This window comes from Aulonocara stuartgranti, assembly GCF_965226115.1.
Source record: "Aulonocara stuartgranti genome assembly, chromosome: 3".
In the NCBI taxonomy this organism is placed as follows: domain Eukaryota; kingdom Metazoa; phylum Chordata; class Actinopteri; order Cichliformes; family Cichlidae; genus Aulonocara; species Aulonocara stuartgranti.
In genome coordinates, this window is record NC_138941.1 from 75,736,505 (window position 1) to 75,760,454 (window position 23,950).

Below are 23,950 nucleotides of genomic sequence, written 5' to 3' on the forward strand. Positions count from 1 at the left end.
TAAAAACATTATGTTTATTATTCATAATGGAAAGCCTTTCCAGGTGAATTTGATCCAGGAGGGTTTGAAGCCAGTGTCAGACAGAGACTGTGAAGAGACTATAGAATGACAGAGCAGCAGCAGAGCAGTCCAGATACACTGATGATCCTCTGTCAGATCCAGAGGGACACACAGGGGTGATGCTGGACTCTACATTGTGTCTGACAGTGGAGCTGTTCTCAGAGCAGTTCACTCTGCAGCACTGACAGTCATCTTTTCATGCATCTGTCAGTCACTGCTGGATGAAGCTCTCCTCTCCACTCCATCTCAAAGTAACATGGCCCAGTCAGAGCGTCTCTACACACAAGCTGCTGCTGCTTCAACCTCTCTGGATCATCAGGACACAGCTCCTCCTCTCTCAGCACGCACATTGTCCTGTTTACCCTCATCACCTCCACCTGCAGAGAGAAGAAGGAAGAGCAGAGGAGATAAACGAGTGTTTCCAGAGACTCTTCATCAGCTGTCAGTCAGTGATGCAGCACATCCAGTATAAAGAGGAGCAGGGCCTTCAGTGCTGAGACTGTACTAGTACTCGTTGTTTCACTTTTTCTAATCTGTACTTTGGATTTTTATTGAAGTTGATAAAAATGTTTTTCACTCCTAGTTTATTTTGGACTTTCATTAATTAGAATAACCTTGGTCTGTCCACTTTGAGCTCTTTAGGAACCCCAACAACAAGCCCAACAATCCAGATGGAATGGTTCCAGCTGTTAACTGGAGGAATTCCATCCAAACATCTGGTCTCACTAAATTCTTCCTCACCTACAGACTGTGCTGTCTGTGAAGGTTCTCAGTCATCCAGGTCATCATAGTCTAAAGAGCTTGCAAAGAAAAGCGTCTGGACTTCTTTAAGTTGCTTGAAGATGTTTCACCTCTCATCCGAGAAGCTTTTTCAGTTCAAGGGTCAAATGGTGGACAGTCCCAGATTTAAGCCCTGTGGGAGTATCCCCAAAGGGGACACGGACTCCATATTGATCCTCTTCCTAATCACACGAGACAAGGTGTGAAAACAGGTGTGGGTTTTGGGTGAACTAATTGTGCAACCTAGCCCCACCCCATCAAGTGATATATTGAAGTCAAAAGGCCCAGGATGTGAGTGGGTGTTAAGGAGTCTGGGAAGGGATCTCAAAACCAGATTACAGTTGGTGTCGTAAGCCACCTCATCCGTTCAAAGATCGTTCACAGCGGACATAGATGGTTTCTTTCACTCCTCTTTAAAACCATCTGTCTTCTCTGTCCAAAATGTGAACATTGTCATCCTCAAATGAGTGACCTTTGTCCTTTTGATGGAGACTGCTTGAAACTTGGAAATAATTGCAGTCATTGGTCTGCACGCTACTTTGTTGAGAGAGCTGATTGGCTGCTGACCGTGTTTGATGAGAGCATGTGAGCCGTTACTATGGTAACCATACAGCTCGCAAAAAGGTAGAAACAGGAAGTGTTTGTGTCCAATTCTGAAGCCTGTTACCATTCTCTTCTAACAGCTTCACTGAGAAGCTGCAGCTTTACAGGAAACACTTGATCTTTGTTTCGTATTGATTGTGTTTAGTATAACACTGCTGACAGCACCACCCACTCACTCCAACACTGTACTGACCTCAGAGTCTCCAGTCTGTAGTCTGGACTCTCCTCAAGATCACACAGCTGCTTAACATCTGGATACTGCATATTATTTTCAGCCAGGTCTATCATTCTCAGATGGGAGGGGTTGGACTTCAGTGCTGCTGCCAGATAATCACAGCTGATCTTTGACAAACCACAGCTCAACAATCTGTATAAAGAATGAAAGATGTAAGTTTATTAGACAAAGTGTGTTCTTGAAATCATTCAGTGTTTCATCATCTGTTCAGAGCTGAAGAAGGTTCAGAATGTAGAAGTTTAGAAAATGGAAACTCCAAACTGCTTAAGCCAACAGGAAGCAGCTTCAAACAGGAAACTGTGCAGATTTTTCAGACTATATGCCCCGATGCAGCCAGTTTGATTTTGGTGATTTAAATCTCTGTTCCTTGAATTATTTGTTCCATACAGACAAAGTATTGGACATGTGTTGTGACTCCATTAGGGGAGCTTCTACATAGAATAGATAGAATAGAATACCATAGAACAGAATAAACCTTTTTAATCCCATGAATGAGAAATTTGGGTGTTACATGGCTCTTATAGCAAGAGGAATATAAAAAAAGACACAAAGTAGTCCTACATAAATAAACCTAAATTCGAACAGATAAAAAAGTGTACAGAGATATGTACATAAGTGTGTGGGGGTGGGTTGTGAATGATCCTAATGAAATATACAGTGTACACACAAGCTGCAAATAAGAAGCAATTAAAAAACACAAGATATGTCAATTAAACAGGTGATTAGTAAGATAACCATGTTAAACTGTGTTATAGAGTCTGACAGCTGCTGGTAAGAATGACCTGTGGTAGTGTAAAAGACGACCGTTCAGCGGTCGTCTGTGGGTGTAAACGACGACCACTGAACAAGCTGCTCAGTGCTCATTACAGTGTCATGCAGGGGATGGAGAGGCATTGTCCATGATGAATGTTAGCTTATAATAATAATGGATTGGATTTATATAGCGCTTTTCAATGCACCCAAAGCGCTTTACAATGCCACTATTCATTCACTCTCACATTCATACATACAGATGCGCTTCCCAACCCCCTGAGCCACTTGGACAACATCCTCTCCTACCCAACCTGCTCAATGAACTTCAGAGGAAATTCCAGGACAGAGCTGGCCCTCTTGACCATTTTATTAATTTCCCCCTGTCCCTCTCTGCCATTCTACCACTCCAGCACCATAAAAGGCAGCAGATGCCGCCAGTGTCATTAAACGTCTTTAGAAGAGTCCTGTTCACCCAAAGGATCTCAGCCACCGTAGCAGATGAAGACAACTTAGACCCTTTTTATAAAGTGTATTTGCATTCATGGACCAATCCAGTTTGTTACTGAGGTAAACACCCAGGTATTTGTACTCCTCCACCGTTTCTGTTAGGGGGTGGTGAGTAAGAGAACCCAGACGCGGTCCGCTCGTTAAGGTTGAACAGTGTCTTTATTTACAGTGAAGCCAATCCAAAGTAATCCACAGTGCAAAATCCCTTCCGTGCTCCCCTCGTGTGTCCACACGACTTTCGTGAACAGTGACGTCTCTCCTCTCGTATCTCCGTCTCACTCGTAGCCAGGCTTGGTGGAATACTCCAGCGCTGTCTGTCACTCAGCCACACCATTAAATAGCTCTGTTACAATGGTGGATGATTGGCAGCAGCTGGCGAGGAATCAGTTGCAGGTGGAACCGCTCAGAGTGGCGGCACTTTCGGGTCGGACATCTCCCGTTGCTACGCAACCGCGTAACAACTACAACGGAGACAAAAACAGAGCGGGAGAACAAACACACATACACACACAGGTCGCCGGTCGGGGCACCGTCGGACCTGACAGTTTCAATGTCCAAACCCTGGATGTTCACTGGTGTAAAGTCAACCACCAGTTCCTTCATGTTGCTAGCATTGACGCCAAGATGGTTCACACCAGCTGACAAAGGCATTGATGACCCCCCTGTATTCCAGTTTGTTTCCCTCCGACAACCGACTCACAATGGCCTGAGAACTTCTGGAGATGGCAAGTGTCTGTGTAATATCTGAAGTCCGCGGTGTACAGGGTGAAGAGGAAAGGGGCAAGTACTGTTCCTTGTGGGGCCCCCGTGCTACAGACTACCACCTCAGACACCCAGTCCCCCAGCCTCATATACTGGGGTCTAGTGGTGAGGTAGTCTACAATCCATGTGGATGGTCCACACCCACTCCCTGCAGCTTCCCCTTAGCACTGAGGGCTGGATTGTGTTAAACATTAGGTCTCTCTCCTCCAAGTCTCTGTTAGTACATGACTTAATAATTGATCAACAAATCAATTTACTCTGCCTTACAGAAACCTGGTTGACGCAGGATGATTATGTTAGTTTAAATGAATCAACACCCCCGAGTCATTCTAACTACCAGAAATCTCGAAGCACAGGCTGAGGGGGCGGTGTGGCAGCAATTTTTCACACCAGCCTAGGGCTGTGCGATATGACCAAAATCTCATATCCCAATGTAAGACATCTATCGTCCCAATAACGATATAAATCACAAAAATTTAAAATTTTTTGTAAATTCTGTGAATCCGGGCAGCTCGACTTGCGTGAAATGTTTCCAGCTGGGCGTTGTGTACCTGGACTCGAGTGTTTAAACCAATGCATGAAATTATACATTTTTAGACATAAGTGTTACGGCCGCTGTTTTCTTTGTGATTATTTATTACACGGCGTGCTGCGGGGAAAAGACTGTTCTAACGTTTGAATCTAAGGTTTATTTTTTAGCACCTGGAGGCTCTTTTTAGCTTCTCATCCGTAAAGACTGCATACTCTTTCACGTGATTCAGTTTATTTTGAAAAGTCTCAACAGGATCTTGAGCTTTACTGTGAAAGGTTTATGTGGAAAATAAACAAGCAGACACGCGATGTTTTTACCGTCGTTGTTGCTAACGACAATGTATAAAAACAGTCGCTTGTCCGTCCATAGTGTGATTGTATTAAATATAAGAGAAGGAGAGAACTTTAAGAAATTAATATAGCCACTACAGTGACCATCAAAACGATGAAAAAATATTGCCGTAAACAGTTTATTTTGCAACACCACGAAAAATAAACGATGGCATAAAAGGAAACTATAGATGTTTTTATATCGTCATCCGATATATATCGTTATGTCGGACAGCCCTACACCAGCCTATTAATCAACGAAAGACCAAGACAGACTTTTAATTCATTTGAAAGCCTGATGCTTAGCCTTGTCCACCCCAGCTGTAAAACTCAGAAACCAGTCTTACTTATCATCTATCGTCCACCTGGGCCTTACACAGAGTTTCTATCTGATTTCTCAGACTTTATATCTGATTTAGTGCTCAGCTCAGATAAAATATTTATTGTGGGTGATTTTAACATTCATATAGATGCTAAAAATGACAGCCTCAACATGGCATTTAATCTGTTATTAGACTCAATTGGCTTCTCTCAAAACTTTAATCTTTAACCACAGTCTAGATCTTGTTTTAACATATGGCATAGAAACTGAACATTTAACAGTATTTCCTGAAAACCCTCTCCTGTCTGATCATTTCCTGATAACATTTACATTTACAATAATCGATTACACAGCAGTGGAGAGTAGACTTTATCACAGTAGATGTCTTTCTGAAAGTGCTGTAACTAAGTTTATGAATATAATCCACCCACTGTTATCACCTTCAATGCCCTGTACCAACATAGAGCAGAGCAGCTATCTGAACGCTACTCCAACAGAGGTCGATTATCTTGTTAATAACTTTACCTCCTCACTACGTACGACTCTGGATACTGTAGCTCCTGTGAAAACTAAGGCCTCAAATCAGAAGTACCTGACTCCGTGGTATAATTCTCAAACACGTACCCTAAAGCAGATGACTCGTAAGCTGGAGAGGAAATGGCGTGTCACAAATTTAGAGGATCATCATTTAGCCTGGAGAAATAGTTTGCTGCTTTATAAGAAAGCCCTCCGCAAAGCCAGAACATCTTACTATTCATCACTGATTGAAGAAAATAAGAACAACCCCAGGTTTCTCTTCAGCACTGTAGCCAGGCTGACAAAAAGTCAGAGCTCTGTTGAGCCAACCATCCCTTTAACGTTAACTAGTAATGATTTCGTGAACTTCTTCACAAATAAAATTTTTATCATTAGAGAAAAAATTACCAATAATCATCCCACAGATGTAATATTATCTACAGCTACTTTTAGTACCATTGGTATTAATTTAGACTCTTTTTCTCCAATCAATCTTTCTGAGTTAACTTCAATAATTACTTCTTCCAAACCATCAACGTGTCTTTTAGGCCCCATTCCTACAAAACTGCTCAAAGAAGTCCTGCCATTAATTAATGCTTCAATCTTAAATATGATCAACCTATCTCTAATAATCGGCTATGTACCACAGGCCTTCAAGCTGGCTGTAGTTAAACCTTTACTCAAAAAGCCATATCTAGACCCAGCTAATTATAGGCCAATCTCCAACCTTCCTTTATATCAAACATCCTTGAAAGAGTAGTTGTCAAACAGCTAACAGATCATCTGCAGAGGAATGGTTTATTTGAAGAGTTTCAGTCAGGTTTCAGAGCTCAGCACAGCACAGAAACAGCTTTGGTGAAGGTTACAAATGATCTTCTTATGGCCTCTGACAGTGGACTCATCTCTGTGCTTGTCCTGCTAGACCTTAGTGCAGCATTCGATACTGTTGACCATAATATCCTATTAGAGCAATTAGAACATGCTGTAGGTATTACAGGTACTACGTTGCAGTGGTTTGTATTATATCTATGTAATAGACTCCAATTTGTTCATGTAAATGGAGAGTCCTCTTCACACACTGAGGTTAATTATGGAGTTCCACAGGGTTCAGTGCTAGGACCAATTCTGTTTACATTATACATGTTTCCCTTAGGCAGTATCATCAGAAGACATAGCATACATTTTCACTGCTATGCAGATGACACCTAGCTCTATCTGTCCATGAAGCCAGATGACACACACCAATTAGTTAAATTGCATGAATGTCTTAAAGACATAAAGACCTGGATGGCCGCTAAATTTCTGCTTCTTAGTTCAGATAAAACTGAGGTTATTGTACTCGGCCCTGAAAATCTTAGAAATATGGTATCTAACCAGATTCTTACTCTGGATGGCATTACCTTGGCCTCCAGTAACACTGTGAGGAACCTTGGAGTCATTTTTGACCAGAATATGTCCTTCAACGAATTTAAAATCCTGCTCCTCACATACAATGTCTTAAATAATCAGGCCCCATCTTATCTTAATGACCTTGTAGTACCATATCACCCTATTAGAGCACTTCGCTCTCGCTCTGCAGGCCTACTTCTTGTTCCTAGAGTATTTAAAAGTAGAATGGGAGGGAGAGCCTTCAGTTTTCAGGCCCCTCTTCTGTGGAACCAGCTTCCAGTTTGGATTCAGGAGACAGAAACTATTTATACTTTTAAGATTAGGATTAAAACTTTCCTTTTTGTTAAATCATATAGTTAGGGCTGGACCTGGTGACCCTGAATCCTCCCCTAGTTATGTTGCAATAGACATAGGCTGCCGGTGGATTCCTATGATGCGCTGATGATGTGTTAATAGACCTCTCTGCATTGAATCATATCTGTTATTCATTTCTGTCTCTCTTCCACAATATGTCTTTATCTTTATCCTGTCTTCCTTCTCTCACCCAATCGGTTGCAGCAGGTGGCCGCCCCTCCCTGAGCCTGGTTCTGCCAGAGTTTTTCCTTCCCACTGTCACCAAAGTACTTGCTCATAGGGGGTCATATGATTGTTGGGTTTTTCTCTGTATCTATTATAATAGGATATGCTGTACAATATAAAGTGCCTTGAGGCGACTGCTGTTGTGATTTGGCGCTATATAAATAAAATTTTAATTAAATGTTCATCTCAGCACAAATAAAACATGGTGACTGACCCCAGAGTTTCAAGTCCACATCCTGGACTCTCTAGAAAACCACACAGCTGCTTCACTCCTGAATCCTCCATCTTGTTGTTCTCACTCAGGTCCAGCTCTCTTAGATGTGTGGGGTTGGACTTGAGCGCTGCTGCCAGATAAGCACAGCTCGTGTCTGACAAACCACAGCTCCACAACCTGTATAAAGAATGAAAGATGGAGGTTTATTAGATAAAGTGTGTGCTCTTCTTCTGTTTAGCTTCTGCTTCTCCAGTCTGAGTGACAGAGCATCACTTGAAATCACAGAAAGTGATTGGTCAGCTGCAGTGATAGTGGCGGAGCAGTATTATGCTGTAGACCAACAGGAACAGGGGATATCAGACTGTTAAGTGGGTTTAGTCATTCCTGCTGCACTGTTTGTCCTTCTTATTGACGTGACCTGCTGAGAACTCACACTGTTCTCTGTAGAAATGATTTCAGTCTGACTCATTACATGTTTGGAGGCATGTTCAATGTTTGCTCTTCTGGAAAATCTCACTATAAGATATGGAATATGCAAAAGAATAAAGACACGCTTCAATCTTTATGGACCCGTTTCCATACCTGCCACCATCATCCTACATGTTTGTACATAAGCTTATGAAATCCTGCCTGCTGTTAAAGTCTTTATTTATTACTCTACACCTGTTACACTGTGACTGTGCAGGCGGAGGTGCCTGAGCTCACTTGACCTGCTAAAGTGAGTCAGCTGTGGATTATTCATCGTTGTTTCTGATACTTAGACCTGTGAACAAGAAAACTACACAGTTAGTCAGGCTCTCCTCTCTTTGAATTAGGAAAGGTAAGCAGGCCGTGAATGAGGCACGGGCCATTCATTGAATATCATTATTTGAAATACAGTGAGTGTAGAATTATTAGGCAAGTTGTATTTTTGAGGAATTTTATTATTGAACAACAACCATGTTCTCAATGAACCCAAAAAACTCATTAATATCAAAGCTGAATGTTTTTGGAAGTAGTTTTTAGTTTGTTTTTAGTTTTAGCTATTTTAGGGGGATATCTGTGTGTGCAGGTGACTATTACTGTGCATAATGATTAGGCAACTTAACAAAAAACAAATATATACCCATTTCAATTATTTATTTTTACCAGTGAAACCAATATAACATCTCCACATTCACAAATATACATTTCTGACATTCAAAAACAAAACAAAAACAAATCAGCGACCAATATAGCCACCTTTCTTTGCAAGGACACTCAAACGCCTGCCATCCATGGATTCTGTCAGGGTTTTGATCTGTTCACCATCAACATTGCGTGCAGCAGCAACCACAGCCTCCCAGACACTGTCCCAGACACTGTTCTCCCTCCTTGTACAGTGGGGCAAAAAAGTATTTAGTCAGCCACCGATTGTGCAAGTTCCCCCACCTAAAATGATGACAGAGGTCAGTAATTTGCACCAGAGGTACACTTCAACTGTGAGAGACAGAATGTGAAAAAGAAAATCCACGAATTCACATGGTAGGATTTGTAAAGAATTTATTCGTAAATCAGGGTGGAAAATAAGTATTTGGTCAATAACAAAAATACAACTCAATACTTTGTAACATAACCTTTGTTGGCAATAACAGAGGTCAAACGTTTACTATAGGTCTTTACCAGGTTTGCACACACAGTAGCTGGTATTTTGGCCCATTCCTCCATGCAGATCTTCTCGAGAGCAGTGATGTTTTGGGGCTGTCGCCGAGCAACACGGACTTCCAACTCCCGCCACAGATTTTCTATGGGGTTGAGGTCTGGAGACTGGCTAGGCCACTCCAGGACTTTCAAATGCTTCTTACGGAGCCACTCCTTTGTTGCCCGGGCGGTGTGTTTTGGATCATTGTCATGTTGGAAGACCCAGCCTCGTTTCATCTTCAAAGTCCTCACTGATGGAAGGAGGTTTTGGCTCAAAATCTCACGATACATGGCCCCATTCATTCTGTCCTTAACACGGATCAGTCGTCCTGTCCCCTTGGCAGAAAAACAGCCCCATAGCATGATGTTTCCACCCCCATGCTTCACAGTAGGTATGGTGTTCTTGGGATGCAACTCAGTATTCTTCGTCCTCCAAACACGACGAGTTGAGTTTATGCCAAAAAGTTCTGCTTTGGTTTCATCTGACCACATGACATTCTCCCAATCCTCTGCTGTATCATCCATGTGCTCTCTGGCAAACTTCAGACGGGCCTGGACATGCACTGGCTTCAGCAGCGGAACACGTCTGGCACTGCGGGATTTGATTCCCTGCCGTTGTAGTGTGTTACTGATGGTGACCTTTGTTACTTTGGTCCCAGCTCTCTGCAGGTCATTCACCAGGTCCCCCCCGTGTGGTTCTGGGATCTTTGCTCACCGTTCTCATGATCATTTTGACCCCACGGGATGAGATCTTGCGTGGAGCCCCAGATGGTGGGAGATTATCAGTGGTCTTTTATGTCTTCCATTTTCTGATGATTGCTCCCACAGTTGATTTTTTCACACCAAGCTGCTTGCCTAATGTAGATTCACTCTTCCCAGTCTGGTGCAGGTCTACAATACTTTTCCTGGTGTCCTTCGAAAGCTCTTTGGTCTTGGCCATGGCGGAGTTTGGAGTCTGACTGTTTGAGGCTGTGGACAGGTGTCTTTTATACAGATGATGAGTTCAAACAGGTGCCATTCATACAGGTACGAGTGGAGGACAGAAAAGCGTCTTACAGAAGACATTACAGGTCTGTGAGAGCCAGAGATTTTCCATGTTTGAGGTGACCAAATACTTATTTTCCACCCTAATTTACGAATAAATTCTTTACAAATCCTACCATGTGAATTCATGGATTTTTTTTTCACATTCTGTCTCTCACAGTTGAAGTGTACCTCTGGTGCAAATTACTGACCTCTGTCATCATTTTAAGTGGGGGAACTTGCACAATCGGTGGCTGACTAAATACTTCTTTGCCCCACTGTAAATCTCACATTTGATGATGGACCACAGGTTCTCAATGGGGTTCAGATCAGGTGAACAAGGAGGCCATGTCATTAGTTTTTCTTCTTTTATACCCTTTCTTGCCAGCCACGCTGTGGAGTACTTGGACGCGTGTGATGGAGCATTGTCCTGCATGAAAATCATGTTTTTCTTGAAGGATGCAGACTTCTTCCTGTACCACTGCTTGAAGAAGGTGTCTTCCAGAAACTGGCAGTAGGACTGGGAGTTGAGCTTGACTCCATCCTCAACCCGAAAAGCCCCCACAAGCTCATCTTTGATGATACCAGCCCAAACCAGTACTCCACCTCCACCTTGCTGGCGTCTGAGTCGGACTGGAGCTCTCTGCCCTTTACCAATCCAGCCACGGGCCCATCCACCTGGCCCATCAAGACTCACTCTCATTTCATCAGTCCATAAAACCTTAGAAAAACCAGTCTTGAGATATTTCTTGGCCCAGTCTTGACGTTTCAGCTTGTGTGTCTTGTTCAGTGGTGGTCGTCTTTCAGCCTTTCTTACCTTGGCCATGTCTCTGAGTATTGCACACCTTGTGCTCTTGGGCACTCCAGTGATGTTGCAGTTCTGAAATATGGCCAAACTGGTGGCAAGTGGCATCTTGGCAGCTGCACGCTTGACTTTTCTCAGTTCATCGGCAGTTATTTTGCGCCTTGGTTTTTCCACACGCTTCTTGCGACCCTGTTGACTATTTTGAATGAAACGCTTGATTGTTCGATGATCACGCTTCAGAAGCTTTGCAATTTTGAGACGGCTGCATCCCTCTGCAAGATATCTCACTATTTTTGACTTTTCTGAGCCTGTCAAGTCCTTCTTTTGACCCATTTTGCCAAAGGAAAGGACGTTGCCTAATAATTATGCACACCTGATATAGGGTGTTGATGTCATTAGACCACACCCCTTCTCATTACAGAGATGCACATCACCTAATATGCTTAATTGGTAGTAGGCTTTCGAGCCAATACAGCTTGGAGTAAGACAACATGCATGAAGAGGATGATGTGGACAAAATACTCATTTGCCTAATAATTCTGCACTCCCTGTATGAACATTGTTCTGCTACAGTCAATGGACTAAACCAGAGAAGAAGAAAACAGCCTTTACCATGAACATCCTCCAGTATATACTTTTGCCAGTATAATATCAGCCTTATGTCTGTAATTTACTGCCAGCACAACTTTCACATCATATTCATCTCAGCACAACTAAAACATGCTGACTGACCTCAGAGTTTCAAGTCCACATCCTGGACTCTCCAGAAAACCACACAGATGATTCACTCCTGAATCCTGCAGCTTGTCGTTGTCACTCAGGTCGAGCTCTCTTAGATGGGAGGGGTTGGACTTGAGCGCTGCTGCCAGATAATCACAGCTCATCTCTGATAAACCACAGGTCCTCAATCTGTATAAAGAATGAAAGATGGAGGTTTATTAGACAAAGTGTGTGCTTGAAATCATTCAGTGTTTCATAATCTGTTGAGAGCCAAAGAAGGTTCAGAATGTAGAAGTCAGGAAAATGGAAACTCCAAACAGCTGAAGCCAACAGGAAGCAGCTTCAAACACAAGAAAAGGAACAACTCTGAATTTTTCACATTAAGGTCATACAATGATCATAAAAACATGAAAAATTGTCAAGTTTTATCCTGTGAAATCAAGTCTGAGAGGTGAGCAGTCTTCCGAAGCCTTCACTGTCTGATAGTGATGTTTAAATGTTGGCTCAGAGCAGGAGTTTTATCATTAGTTTGCTTTTCTTATTATGTTTATCTTCTGCTTCACAGATATTCTCTGAAATGTTTCCGCACTGTTGGACACTGTTTCACAGATTGCTGAGTGCCGTGACCTGCTAAAGAGAGTCAGCTGTTGAGTATTCATTGTTGTGTCTGACACTTAGAACTTTGAAGAAGAACGTTACACAGTTTATGAGGGTCCCTCTCTCTGAATTAGGAAAGGTCAGCAGGCCGGTTGGCACCCTGTGGAGGGCCGCGGGCCATACGTTGAATATCACTGTTTGAAATGTGAAGATTGTTCTGCTACAGTCAATAGACTAAACCAGAGAAGAAAACAAACTTCACCATGAACATCCTTAGAGTGGATCAGTATTATATCAGCCTGATGTCTGCAGTTTAGTGTCAGCACAACTTTCACATCATATTCATCTCAGCACAACTAAAACATGGTTACTGACTTCAGAGTTTCAAGTCCACATGCTGGTCTCTCCAGAAAACCACACAGCTGCTTCACTCCTGAATCCTGCACCTTGTTGTTGTCACTCAGGTCCAGCTCTCTCAGATGGGAGGGGTTGGACTTCAGCGCTGCTGCCAGATATTGAAGGCTCTTCTCTGACAAACCACAGGTCCTCAATCTGTATAAAGAATGAAAGATGGAGGTTTATTAGACAAAGTGTGTGCTTGAAATGATTCATTTCATTTCCATAATCTGTTCAGAGCTGAAGAAGGTTTACAATATAGAAGTTTAGAAAATGGAAACTCCAAATAGCAGAGGTGAACAGGAAGAGGCTTCAAACAAACACAACAAAAGAGAAAAAAATTTCACACTAAAGTTGTACATTTCCACTGTGTGAAATGGAAAAAGAAATATCAGAGTCCAAAAATATTACCAATTCAGGAGGCCGTCAGTGGGACTGTGGTGAAGGCTCTACACTAAAGCTACACCAAAAGCTGAAGTATTCCTATTATTATGTTTAGCTTCTGCTTCACAGATATTCTCTGAATATTTCCTGCTGTTGGACAAACTAGCACAGTTTCTTCATTCAGGAGATGTCCTGTGGAGTTCATCTGTGCACACACAGAGCTACCAAACTCATCTCATACTGAGCACGCACACTTTGTAGAAATCGTTTAGCATTTCTCCAGTCTGAGTCACAGAGCATCACTTGAAATCACAGAAGCTCATTGGTCAGCTGCAGTCATGGTGGTGGAGCAGTATTAATAATGATGCTGTAGACCAACAGGAACAGGGGATATCAGACTGTTAGTGGGTTTAGTCATTCCTGCTGCACTGTTTGTCCTTCTTATTGAAGGACCTGCTGAGAACTCACACTGTTCTCTGTAGAAATGATTTCTGACTCATTACATGTTTGGAGGCATGTTCGATGTTTGCTCTTCTGGAAAATCTCACTATAAGATATGGAACATGTATAGGAATGGAGCCACGCTTCAGTTGTTATGAACTTGGTTGCAGTCTATTGTCAGCACAACTTTCACATTATATTCATCTCAGCACAACTAAAACATGGTGACTGACCTCAGAGTTTCAAGTCCACATCCGGGACTCTCCAGAAAACCACACAGTTGCTTCACTCCTGAATCCTGCAGCTTGTCGTTGTCACACAGGTCCAGCTCTCTCAGATGGGAGGGGTTGGACTTTAGTGCTGCTGCCAGATAATCACAGCTGATCTCTGACAAACCACAGCTCCTCAATCTGTATAAAGAATGAAAAATGTAAGTTTATTACCCAAAGTGTGTGCGTTTTCTAATAACTTGTGCAACTTTTTGTATTTACAGTTTTGTCTTAAATTAAATTTAACTAGCAATATATGTTTAAAAAAAACAAACAAAAAAAACAAATTGATTTTCAAATTTTTTTTTTTTAGTTTATTGAACTTTTTTGCAATTAATGTCGTTACTATGGACTTAATACATACATAATGCATTAAAATTTGGGCTATAACAGTTGTATTCATGTATAGCAACTTGAAATGCTCCCAAAAATGGCACTGCAGCATATAAAAATAAGAAGATAAGCTTAGGGGGACTTGGTTCTATGGTAGGTCTTAAAGGGTTAAGCGTAGCATGTCTTTATGGCTCTGCAATATTGATAACATCTTGGAGAAAATGTCTCCCCAATGTGATGTTTGTGTATTGCATGTACGGTTGGCAAGGTCTGTCATCTCGGTTGTGGGCAACTGCAACTGACAAATAAAGGCTATCATCATCACCTATCACCTTAATGTCACTGTTGACTCTATTCGGCAGAGCCAGGTAACTAAGACGTGATCTGTCATGTCTGCATGTGTGCGCAGACCATAGGTTGAGTATCACTGTTTGAAATGTGAACATTCTTCTACAACAGACTTTACCACGAACATCCTCAGTGTGGATCAGTATTATATCAGCCTTATGTCTATATTTAGTGTCAGCACAATTTTTACATCATATTCATCTCAGCACAACTAAAACATGGTGACTGACTTCAGAGTTTCAAGTCCACATGCTGGTCTCTCCAGAAAACCACACAGCTGCTTCACTCCTGAATCCTGCAGCTTGTCGTTGTCACTCAGGTCCAGCTCTCTTAGATGGGAGGGGTTGGACTTGAGCGCTGCTGCCAGATAATCACAGCTCATCTCTGACAAACCACAGCTGTCCAATCTGTATAAAGAATAAAGATGGAAGTTTATTATTATTATTATGCACTGGCTCCCTATTAAATTTCATATTGATTTTAAAATCTTATTGCTCACTTTTAAAATCATAAATAACACCGCGCCCAGCTATCTTACAGATCTCCTCAGCTGTTATACCCATGGGAGCGCGCTTAGATCAGCAAGCCAAATGCTCCTGGTGCGACCTAGATCTCGGCTGAAGACCAGAGGTGACCGCGCATTCGCCACTGTCGCACCCTACCTCTGGAATAACCTCCCTCTAGCTATTCGGGGATTTGATTCAATTCAATCTTTTAAATCTCGATTAAAAACTTATTTGTTTAGCCTTGCTTTCTCCGCCTCCTAGATCCCGCATTTTTAGTGTACTGTAAGTTATCTTTTTCGCTTTATTAATATTTATAATGTTTTAACTTTCAGCCTTTCGTGTTGTGCCTACTATGCCTGGTGTATTATTGGTTAGTTATGTCACCCGCCTGTTAGTATATTTTATTTGTATTTTGTGTTTTGTATTTATTATTGCTCTTAACTCGTTCTGTGAAGCACTTTGGCATACCTGTGGTTTTTTAAATGTGCTATATAAATAAAATTGTAATTGTATTTATTAGACAAACTGTGAGCTTGAAATCATTCAGAGTTTCATAATCTGTTCAGAGCTGAAGAAGGTTCAGAATGTATAAGTTTAGAAAATGGAAACTCCAAACAGCTGAAGTCAACAGGAAGCATCTTGAAACAAACACAACAAGAGAAAAAACTGAATTTTTCACATTAAAGTCATACATTTATCATAAAACATGAAAAAAATGTCAAGTTTCATTCTGTGAAATCAAAAAAACTGAACAAGAAACATCCAGGTCCAAAACCGAAAAAATTACCAGCTTAGGAGGCCGACAGTGGGACTTTGGTGGAGGCTCTATATTAAAGCTACTCAAAAGAGCCGAAGTGTGAAGCTGAAACTGTAAACCTCTGAGTGAAATAGCTACAGTATCTTTCATGTCACAAGAAACGTTCTTAATGCCATGCTGATGAAAGCATCATACTTTTTTGTCCTGCTGCTTTTATTGAGTCACACTATGAAACTGTGCTGAGCCACAGCTGAACCAGCATCGCTGTACAGCAGACACTTATAGCACTTGGCTGCTTCCACTGAACTCTCTGTAAGGAGTTTCAGTTTCCTCTTCTGGTCCCTAAGTTTAGAACAACAAGGTTTCAAATAACTTTGCTCTAGCAGAATCAGCCACAGAAACGCAGAGAAAATGCTTTGGATCTCTTCGTTGTGTTGTATGATGCTGTGTTTCCATATCTGGCGTCTTTGTTGCTTTGTGAGGATGGATCACTAATCTACTGCAGCTTCTGATAAACAAGCTGGACCTGAACCTGGGATCTTCACTTAGAAAACACTTGTGAGTGGAACGTGTGAGAAGTTTTGTGCAGACAAGTGTGGATTTAGGGTCTGGGACGAGCTCTCCACAGTCTTTGTGGAGATCCACATTCTGTATACTGCCTGTGAGAAGCTGGAGACATTTCTCCTCCAATTCCACTGAGCAGCTGCTCTTGGTGGTGTTAGCTTCATGCACAGCTGGTTATTGTACTGGGAATGTGCTGCATACGAGTGCAAGCAGTCACAACAAAGCTCAGTGTAGACGATGCTGTGCATGCTCCAATGCTGATTGGTTGGAAAGTGGGCGAGAACAGGGAAGAGAGTGACAGCAGCATTCAGCACAAACATGGAGGATAAAAGAAGAAGAGCATGAGAAACTCAGAGGCTACAGTGGACACTTTTCATTGTTTTAATGCTCGCTTTCACTTCATCTTTACCAACAACAGCACAAGCAGAGTAGTCTACTGACTGCATGACTGCGACAGCACCCCCTAGTAACTGTAATCCACTACAGCATGTAGATGGCCGTCTGCTGCTTATCCTGTTTTTCACTCTCATTGGTTCTTTTGTGCTTGCTTTTAGAATAGTAGTCATTCCGATTGTTAAAAGAAGGCAATCAGCTATGATTAAATGTAGCTCCTAAAGCAGTGCTGCTAATAACTACTGAAGCAAATCCAGTATCAAAGCTCAGGGCCATCTGACCTCAGGAATTCGCATGATAAGGTGGGGCTGATTGGGACCCACACCCAGTTTCACACCTTGCCTCAGGCGATTAGAGGATCATCAGTAGTTCCTTTTGTCCCTCTGTGGGGGGTCACTCCCACTAGGTTTATATCTGGGACTCTCCACCATTTGACCTTAGAACTGAAGAAGCTTCTCGGATGAGAGGTGAAACGTCTTCAAGCAACTTAAAGAAGTCCAGACGCTTTTCTTTACAAGCTCCTTTGACTATCAAAGCTCAGGAATCAACAGGTACCAACTCCAAACTGTTTCTGTTTCACAGATTGCCATGAGCCGTGACCTTTGACCTGTGAGGGCCACGTGTGGGCCACGGGCCATACGTTGAATATCACTGTTTGAAATGTGAAGATTGTTCTGCTACAGTCAATAGACTAAACCAGAGAAGAAAACAAACTTCACCATGAACATCCTTAGAGTGGATCAGCCTTATGTCTGCAGTTTAGTGTCAGCACAACTTTCACATCATATTCATCTCAGCACAACTAAAACATGGTTACTGACCTCAGAGTTTCAAGTCCACATCCGGGACTCTCCAGAAAACCACACAGATGCTTCACTCCTGAATCCTGCAGCTTGTTGTTGTCACTCAGGTCCAACACTCTCAGATGGGAGGGGTTGGACTTGAGCGCTGCTGCCAGATAATCACAGCTCATCTCTGACAAACCACAGTCCTCAAATCTGTATAAAGAATAAAGATGGAGGTTTATTAGACAAAGTGTGTGCTTGAAATCATTCAGTGTTTCATAATCTGTTCAGAATGTAGAAGTTTAGAAAATGGAAACTCCAAACAGCAGAAGTCAACAGGAAGCAGCTTCAAATAAACACAACAAAAGAAAAAACTATGAATTTTTCAAATTGAAATTGTATATTTATCATAAAAACATAAAAAAAACTTGAAAAAGTCATGTTTCTCATTCAAGTAACCACAGACTTCACTTTTAAAGGTGAAGTTGAAAAGAAACTGACATATTACAAGTTCAACAACACTTTATTTCCAGTCACATTATTAAAGCGGACAAACTACGAGCTCATTTCTCTATGTGCAGCTGGCTGTGAGACCAGTGCTCAGGGAGCGTCTACAAAGCGCAACACTGAAAGAACATCACACACCAATTTGCTTCCAGCACTTTCACACAAACATCTACTGTCATTATTTTCACCAAACTCTGTGGAGTCTTTTATTGGAAATTCAAATGTGATTCTAATGGTCAGACAAAAGAGGGTTATGAGGAAAGATGATGAAATGTTGTGTATAAGCAGTTATCGAATCATTTTCCTCATAAACCAAACAACATGACTCACAAACATGTTTTTACAAACTCAGTGTTGGACTTTGATCAGCAGGATAACCCTGATGTTTCAAAGTTTATGATGATTTCCTTAGTCTTCTCCACATTCAGGGACAGGTTGTTGTTGCTGCAACACTCAGCCAGATGGTTAACTTCACTATTGTAGTCGGTCTCATCGTTGTCGCTGATGTGACCTACCACAGTTGTGTCATCTACAAACTCGATGAAGAGGTTGGAACTGCGTCATGGTGTGCAGTCATGGGTCAGCAGAGGGAAGAGAAGAGGAATCAATAGGTATCCTTGGGGAGCCCCTGTATTCAGTGTTCTTATGCTGGAGATGTTGCTGCCGACCCATACTGTCTGCTGTCCTCCTGTCAGGAAATCTAGCCACCAATTACACTGATCCCCAGCAGATCCAGTTTGCGAATGAGTTGCTGGGGGATGATTGTGTTAAATGCTGAAATGAAGTCTATGAACAGCATTCTAAAGTATAAGTCTCTAGTGTCCAGATGTGTGAGGGCTGAGTGAAGGGCAGTTGAAATTGCATCATCAGACAAGCGGTTTGACTGGTATGGGAACTGAAATGGATCAAGGTTGGGGGGAAGAGATGTCTTGATTTGACGCATGACTACCCATTCAAAGCACTTCATAATGATTGAGGTGAGTGCAACCAGTAGTCGTTGAAGCAGGAGGGAGACGACTTCTTTGGTACGGGAATGATGGTGGAGGCTTTGAGACATGTGGGAACGACAGCCTGGCTCAGTGATGCATTAAATATGTCAGTGAATACATCTGAGTTTCACAGATCAGTCCCTCAGCGCTCATACAGGGATGTTGATAGCACCTGAAGCTTCATATGTGATCCTACCTACGCACTATCTGAGGATAGTGTCACCACCTGTTCATTGGGGGTGTGTGGAAGTCTTCTGTGTGGGGGTGTAATTCTGTGCCTCAAAGCGAGCAAAGAATTACTTCAGCTCATTTGGTAAAGAGGTGGAACTGACGGCGGTCTGCGGTGCAGGCTTGTAGTCACCTCATCCCTGGCTCTGAAGGCCACATTTCTCACCCTCAGAAGCCTGTAGACCTCACCTGTGAGCCATGGTTTCTGATTGGCCCTGACAGTGATAGCCCTGTTCTCTGAGATACCATCCGTGCATTTTGAAATGTAGGCAATGACAGTTTCTGTATATTCCTAAGGTCTAAGTTGTTGTCATGTGCGATGGCCTGTTTAAAGATCTGCCCATCTGTGGCCAAAAACACTCTTGCAGTGCCTCTGAGGACCATTCTGGGCATACACGTACCTGCTTACAAACTGGTGTGGTGACTTTGACCATGGGCCTGGTATCACAGTGATGTGATCAGAGGCAACAAGGTTGGGGGCAGGGTGCTTTGTAATCTCCTCTCTGGGTGGTGAAAACATGTTGTTTCCTCATGTAGGAAACTTAATGTGTTCATGCAGTTTGGGAAACACAGTCTTTGGGTCTGCATGATTGAAAACACCTGCTAGGATGAGAAAAGCATCTATGTGGGCTGTCTGCTGCTCACTGACATGCTGATACAATTCATTTAGTGCCTCACTTCTGTTGTTGATATTGGAGCAGGGAGGGATGTAGACAGCAACAAACAGCATGGCTGAAAATTCCCTCTGGAGGTAAAATGGTCTGTACTTGATGATCATAAGCTCCAGCAGAGGTGAACAGTGTTTTCAGGCCACAACAGCATCACTACACCAAGCATTGTGGATGTAAACACAGAGTCCTCCTCTGCTAGTCTTACCTCTTTTGGCGAGAGATCTGTTTGCTCTAAAGCATATTAGCTGGTCAAGGGGGCCGAATAATTTTGCAAGCCACTGTTAGTCTACATGATCCAGCTTGTTGTCCAGGGAGCGCTCGGAGGACAGTACGATGGTGTGAATAGCAGGTTTCTGTGAATTAGCTGCTAGCTGACTCCACATGCATTCGTCATTACCCCTCTTCTGTTTCCTCTTGTACCAACTGAGACGTTTCTACTGTGGACGAGATCTAGTAGAGGGGGTCACTGATAGGGATGGGTATCGTTTAGGTTTTATCCAATACCAGTACCAAACCGGTACTTCTGAAATGGTGCCGGTACTTAAACGGTGCTCGAACTGGTGCTTAAAGAATGAGAACACAAACTTTGTCCAAAAACCTCTCATGTTTAGCTGTTTTTTTGTAAAAAGAAAACAATGTTAGCCTTTTCTGCAGCTATGGGGCATATATGGTATCACTCTTGGCTGGAAGCAGTGCTTAATCAATGAAAAAAACAGAAACTTTATCCAAAAACCTCTCATATTTAGCTGTTTCCCACTTTTTCTTTGGTCATTTTAGCTTTCTTGGCCAGGGTGAAGGGAGTATCTGCCATCAAACAAGAAGACAGCTGCATGTAACTACGACAGTGTTTGCTAGTTCACCTTACATGCATTAATGTAATAACGTGGTTAGCCTACTCAGCATAAATTACACACGAACAACATTAAGCTACTCACGCAGAGAAGAACAGCTGTTGCTGCCATCATCATCTGTCATCATTTCTGCTACACTGGCAGGGCTAGGGGCCAGGACTCTACTCTTTGGGTTTTTGGGGGATGTTGCTAACTCTGGGACCGATAACAGGCACCACACCTGCAGTAGATGTGCCGGTGTGAGGTCTCGCAGCAAGCTATCAAATACGGTGCATTTCTTGGCTTTAAAAAAAACCGATATGCGTCACCAGGTGTTTCATCAGATTCGAGGTGTTACCTCCTTTGCACAGTATCACCTTAAAGCACTTGTTGCAGGCTGCTGAGTTTGGATCTTTTGCTGTGAAGTACAGCCAGACTTTTGATCGCTTCGCCTTGAGCGTTCTTAATCTGTAGCTCTGCTCTAAAAGAATGTACATACCTGGGCCCGCCTACTACGCTTGCAAAGGTAAAATGATTGGCTGGAATCCAAAGTATATGACATCACAGGAAAGAAAGCACCGAAATAAAGCACCGAAATGTGCGCTGCTTTTCGGTCTGGTTACTACCGTTTATGTCAGAACCGAACAGATACCGGTACCCATCCCTAGTCACTGATGGTGCCTCCAAAGCAGTCTGTAGTTCCTTACTGTAACTTGTAGCTCTTGTTAGAGTTGATTATTTTAATAATAATAATGGATTGGATTTATATAGCGCTTTTAAAGGCACCCAAAGCGCTTTACAATGCCACTATTCATTCACTCTCGCATTCACACACTGGTGGAGGCAAGCTACAGTTGTAGCCACAGCTGCCCTGGGGCAGACTGACAGAAACGAGGCTGCCATATCGCGCCATCGGCCCAGTAGGCAGTAGGGTAAACTGCCAAGGACACAACGACCAGGACAGAGAGCCCGGGGATCGAACCGGCGACCTTCCGGTTACAGATACGCTTCCCAACCCCGTGAGCCACGGTCACCCCATGTTCCTTACTGTAACTCGTAGCTCTTGTTAGAGTTGATTATTTTAAGATTGGTATTTGTGCAAAGTCACATGACCATTGCTTGCATTTCTGTTGATAAAATGTTTTTTCCTTATTAGGTCGTAGCTTCTGTACATATATGAGATGCAAGCAGCCTCGTTGCTATAGTTTTCCATTGCACATTTAGAAACCACAAGGTTTTGTTCTTCGAAGGTGCAAGACTGCTCACCTCTTCTTTTTACATGCTTAGTGCACATGTTGATTTGTTAAAAGGTTGCCCTATATGGAGCGACTGGAGATCTTGTGAAAGGTCATGCCATATATGGTGTCAGGAAAAACACACACACAGACGCTGAAGTTGCTCACATATGCTTGCCTTGAATGTATAACCGTTTTCACTCAAATAAAAGGAGCCGTAAGGGGATTGAGGTTTGGAGTTGGGTGAGCTTAGGTGAGGAGTGAATGACTCTCTCAGAGATCCTGGCCGGGATTTCCTTGTGACAAGTAAAAGATAAAAGCACTGTGGTTTTGCTCTGTTTACAAGAATTGGTCTTTGAGACAGCGAGGTCTGTGACTTTAGACCTAACAGCTCTTTCACGTATGAAAAGTTTGTGCAATTTCTTCTGTTGATTTTAAACAAAAAAGAACAAGAAAAACAGGAAAACAAAGATAGGAACACTCTTTTGCCAGGACAAAGAGCAGCTGCTGCTTGTGTCCGCACCGCCATTGGTTAGGAATGACAGCTGTGGATTAATCAGGGTCCCCTCTCTTTGAATTAGGAAAGGTCGGCAGGCCACTCAGCACCCTGTGGAGGGCCAAGTATGAGCCGCCAGCCATACATTCAGTATCACTGTTTCAAAGGTGAAAATTATTACAGTTAAAACATTAAACCCGAGAAGAAGAAAACAGACTATACTATGAAGATCCTCAGTGTGGATCCGTATAATATCAGCCTTATGTCTGCAGTTTAGTGTCAGCACAACTTCGTCATCATATTCATCTCAGCACAACTAAAACATGGTGACTGACCTCAGAATTTCAAGTCCACATCCTGGACTCTCCAGAAAACCACACAGCTGTTTCACTCCTGAATTCTGCAGGTTGTTGTAGCTCAGATCCAGCTGTCTCAGATGGGAGGGGTTGGACTTCATTGCTGCTGCCAGATAATCACAGCTCATCTCTGACAAACCACAGGTCCACAAACTTTATAAAGAATGAAATATGCAAGTTTATTAGAGAAAGTGTGTGCTTGAAATCATTCAGTGTTTCATAATATATTCAGAGCTGAAGAAGGTTCAGAGTGTAGAAGTTTCAAAAATGGAATCTCCAATTAGCTAAAGCAAACAGAAAGCAGCTTAAAAAACCCACAATAACAGAAATAAATGTTCAAATTAAAGTTATGCATTTCTAGAAAAAGTATTTTAAAGACAGCGTCGCTATTGATCATCTTCTGTTCAATAAAAATTTGGTTTTCCACATGTGAGTGTTTATGATGCACAAAAGACTGAGTGCAAAGAAGGAGCGAGGATGACAGAGAAATGGTACAAGAGCATCAACACCAGTGAGGAAATTTCCAGAAGGATTTTGGAACCTGTTGGATTAAATCACAAAACCAAGTTGTTACAAAGAAACTCCATCATATTATTGCTTAGCATGTCCCAGGGTTCCTCTGGGATGTTTGGAACTTGTAGAAGTGCAACATTTTCTAATGATTATAGCCTAAAGTCAGAATATGATCCAATCACTAATAATTGATCAACAAATTGATTTACTCTGCCTTACAGAAACCTGGTTGCAGCAGGATGATTATGTTACTCCAAAAGTTAATTCTGCTAATCTGGACGTAGCGTTTTCTGGGGAATCGTTTCGTCACTCATCCAAGTGACTTCTTCAGTCACTTGAAACCACTCCAGACTGAAGAAGTCACTTGGAGGAGTGACGAAACGATTCCCCCAGAAAACGCTACGTCCAGATGAACAGAATCAACTTTTGGAGATTTATTTTCCTGGATGATTGAGAATGCATTAAGACGATGATTATGTTAGTTTAAATGAATCAACACCCCCGAGTCATTCTAACTACCAGAAATATCGAAGCACAGGCCGAGGGGGCGGTGTGGCAGCAATT

General features: G+C 42.4%; 1 protein-coding gene across 6 annotated transcripts in view; it reads right to left on the minus strand.

Moving 5' to 3' along the window:
- The window catches only part of LOC309703522 (ribonuclease inhibitor-like), a 44,229-nt gene continuing 20,279 nt past the window's right edge, over positions 1-23,950 (minus strand). For 2 of the 6 annotated variants that reach the window (XM_082528421.1, XM_082528422.1), the window contains exons 5-13: positions 22,853-23,026; positions 17,598-17,774; positions 14,787-14,963; positions 13,840-14,016; positions 12,761-12,937; positions 11,801-11,977; positions 7,582-7,758; positions 1,626-1,810; positions 1-423 (exon numbers count right to left, since the gene is read on the minus strand). In XM_082528421.1, coding sequence (XP_082384547.1) covers positions 419-423; positions 1,626-1,810; positions 7,582-7,758; positions 11,801-11,977; positions 12,761-12,937; positions 13,840-14,016; positions 14,787-14,963; positions 17,598-17,774; positions 22,853-23,026 — 1,426 coding nt within the window. In that variant the 3' untranslated portion in view covers positions 1-418. Of the gene's footprint in view, positions 438-1,625; positions 1,811-7,581; positions 7,759-11,800; positions 11,978-12,760; positions 12,938-13,839; positions 14,017-14,786; positions 14,964-17,597; positions 17,775-22,852; positions 23,027-23,950 lie in introns of all 6 variants that reach the window. The other 4 variants (XM_082528423.1, XM_082528426.1, XM_082528424.1 and 1 more) reach the window with 4 other exon arrangements.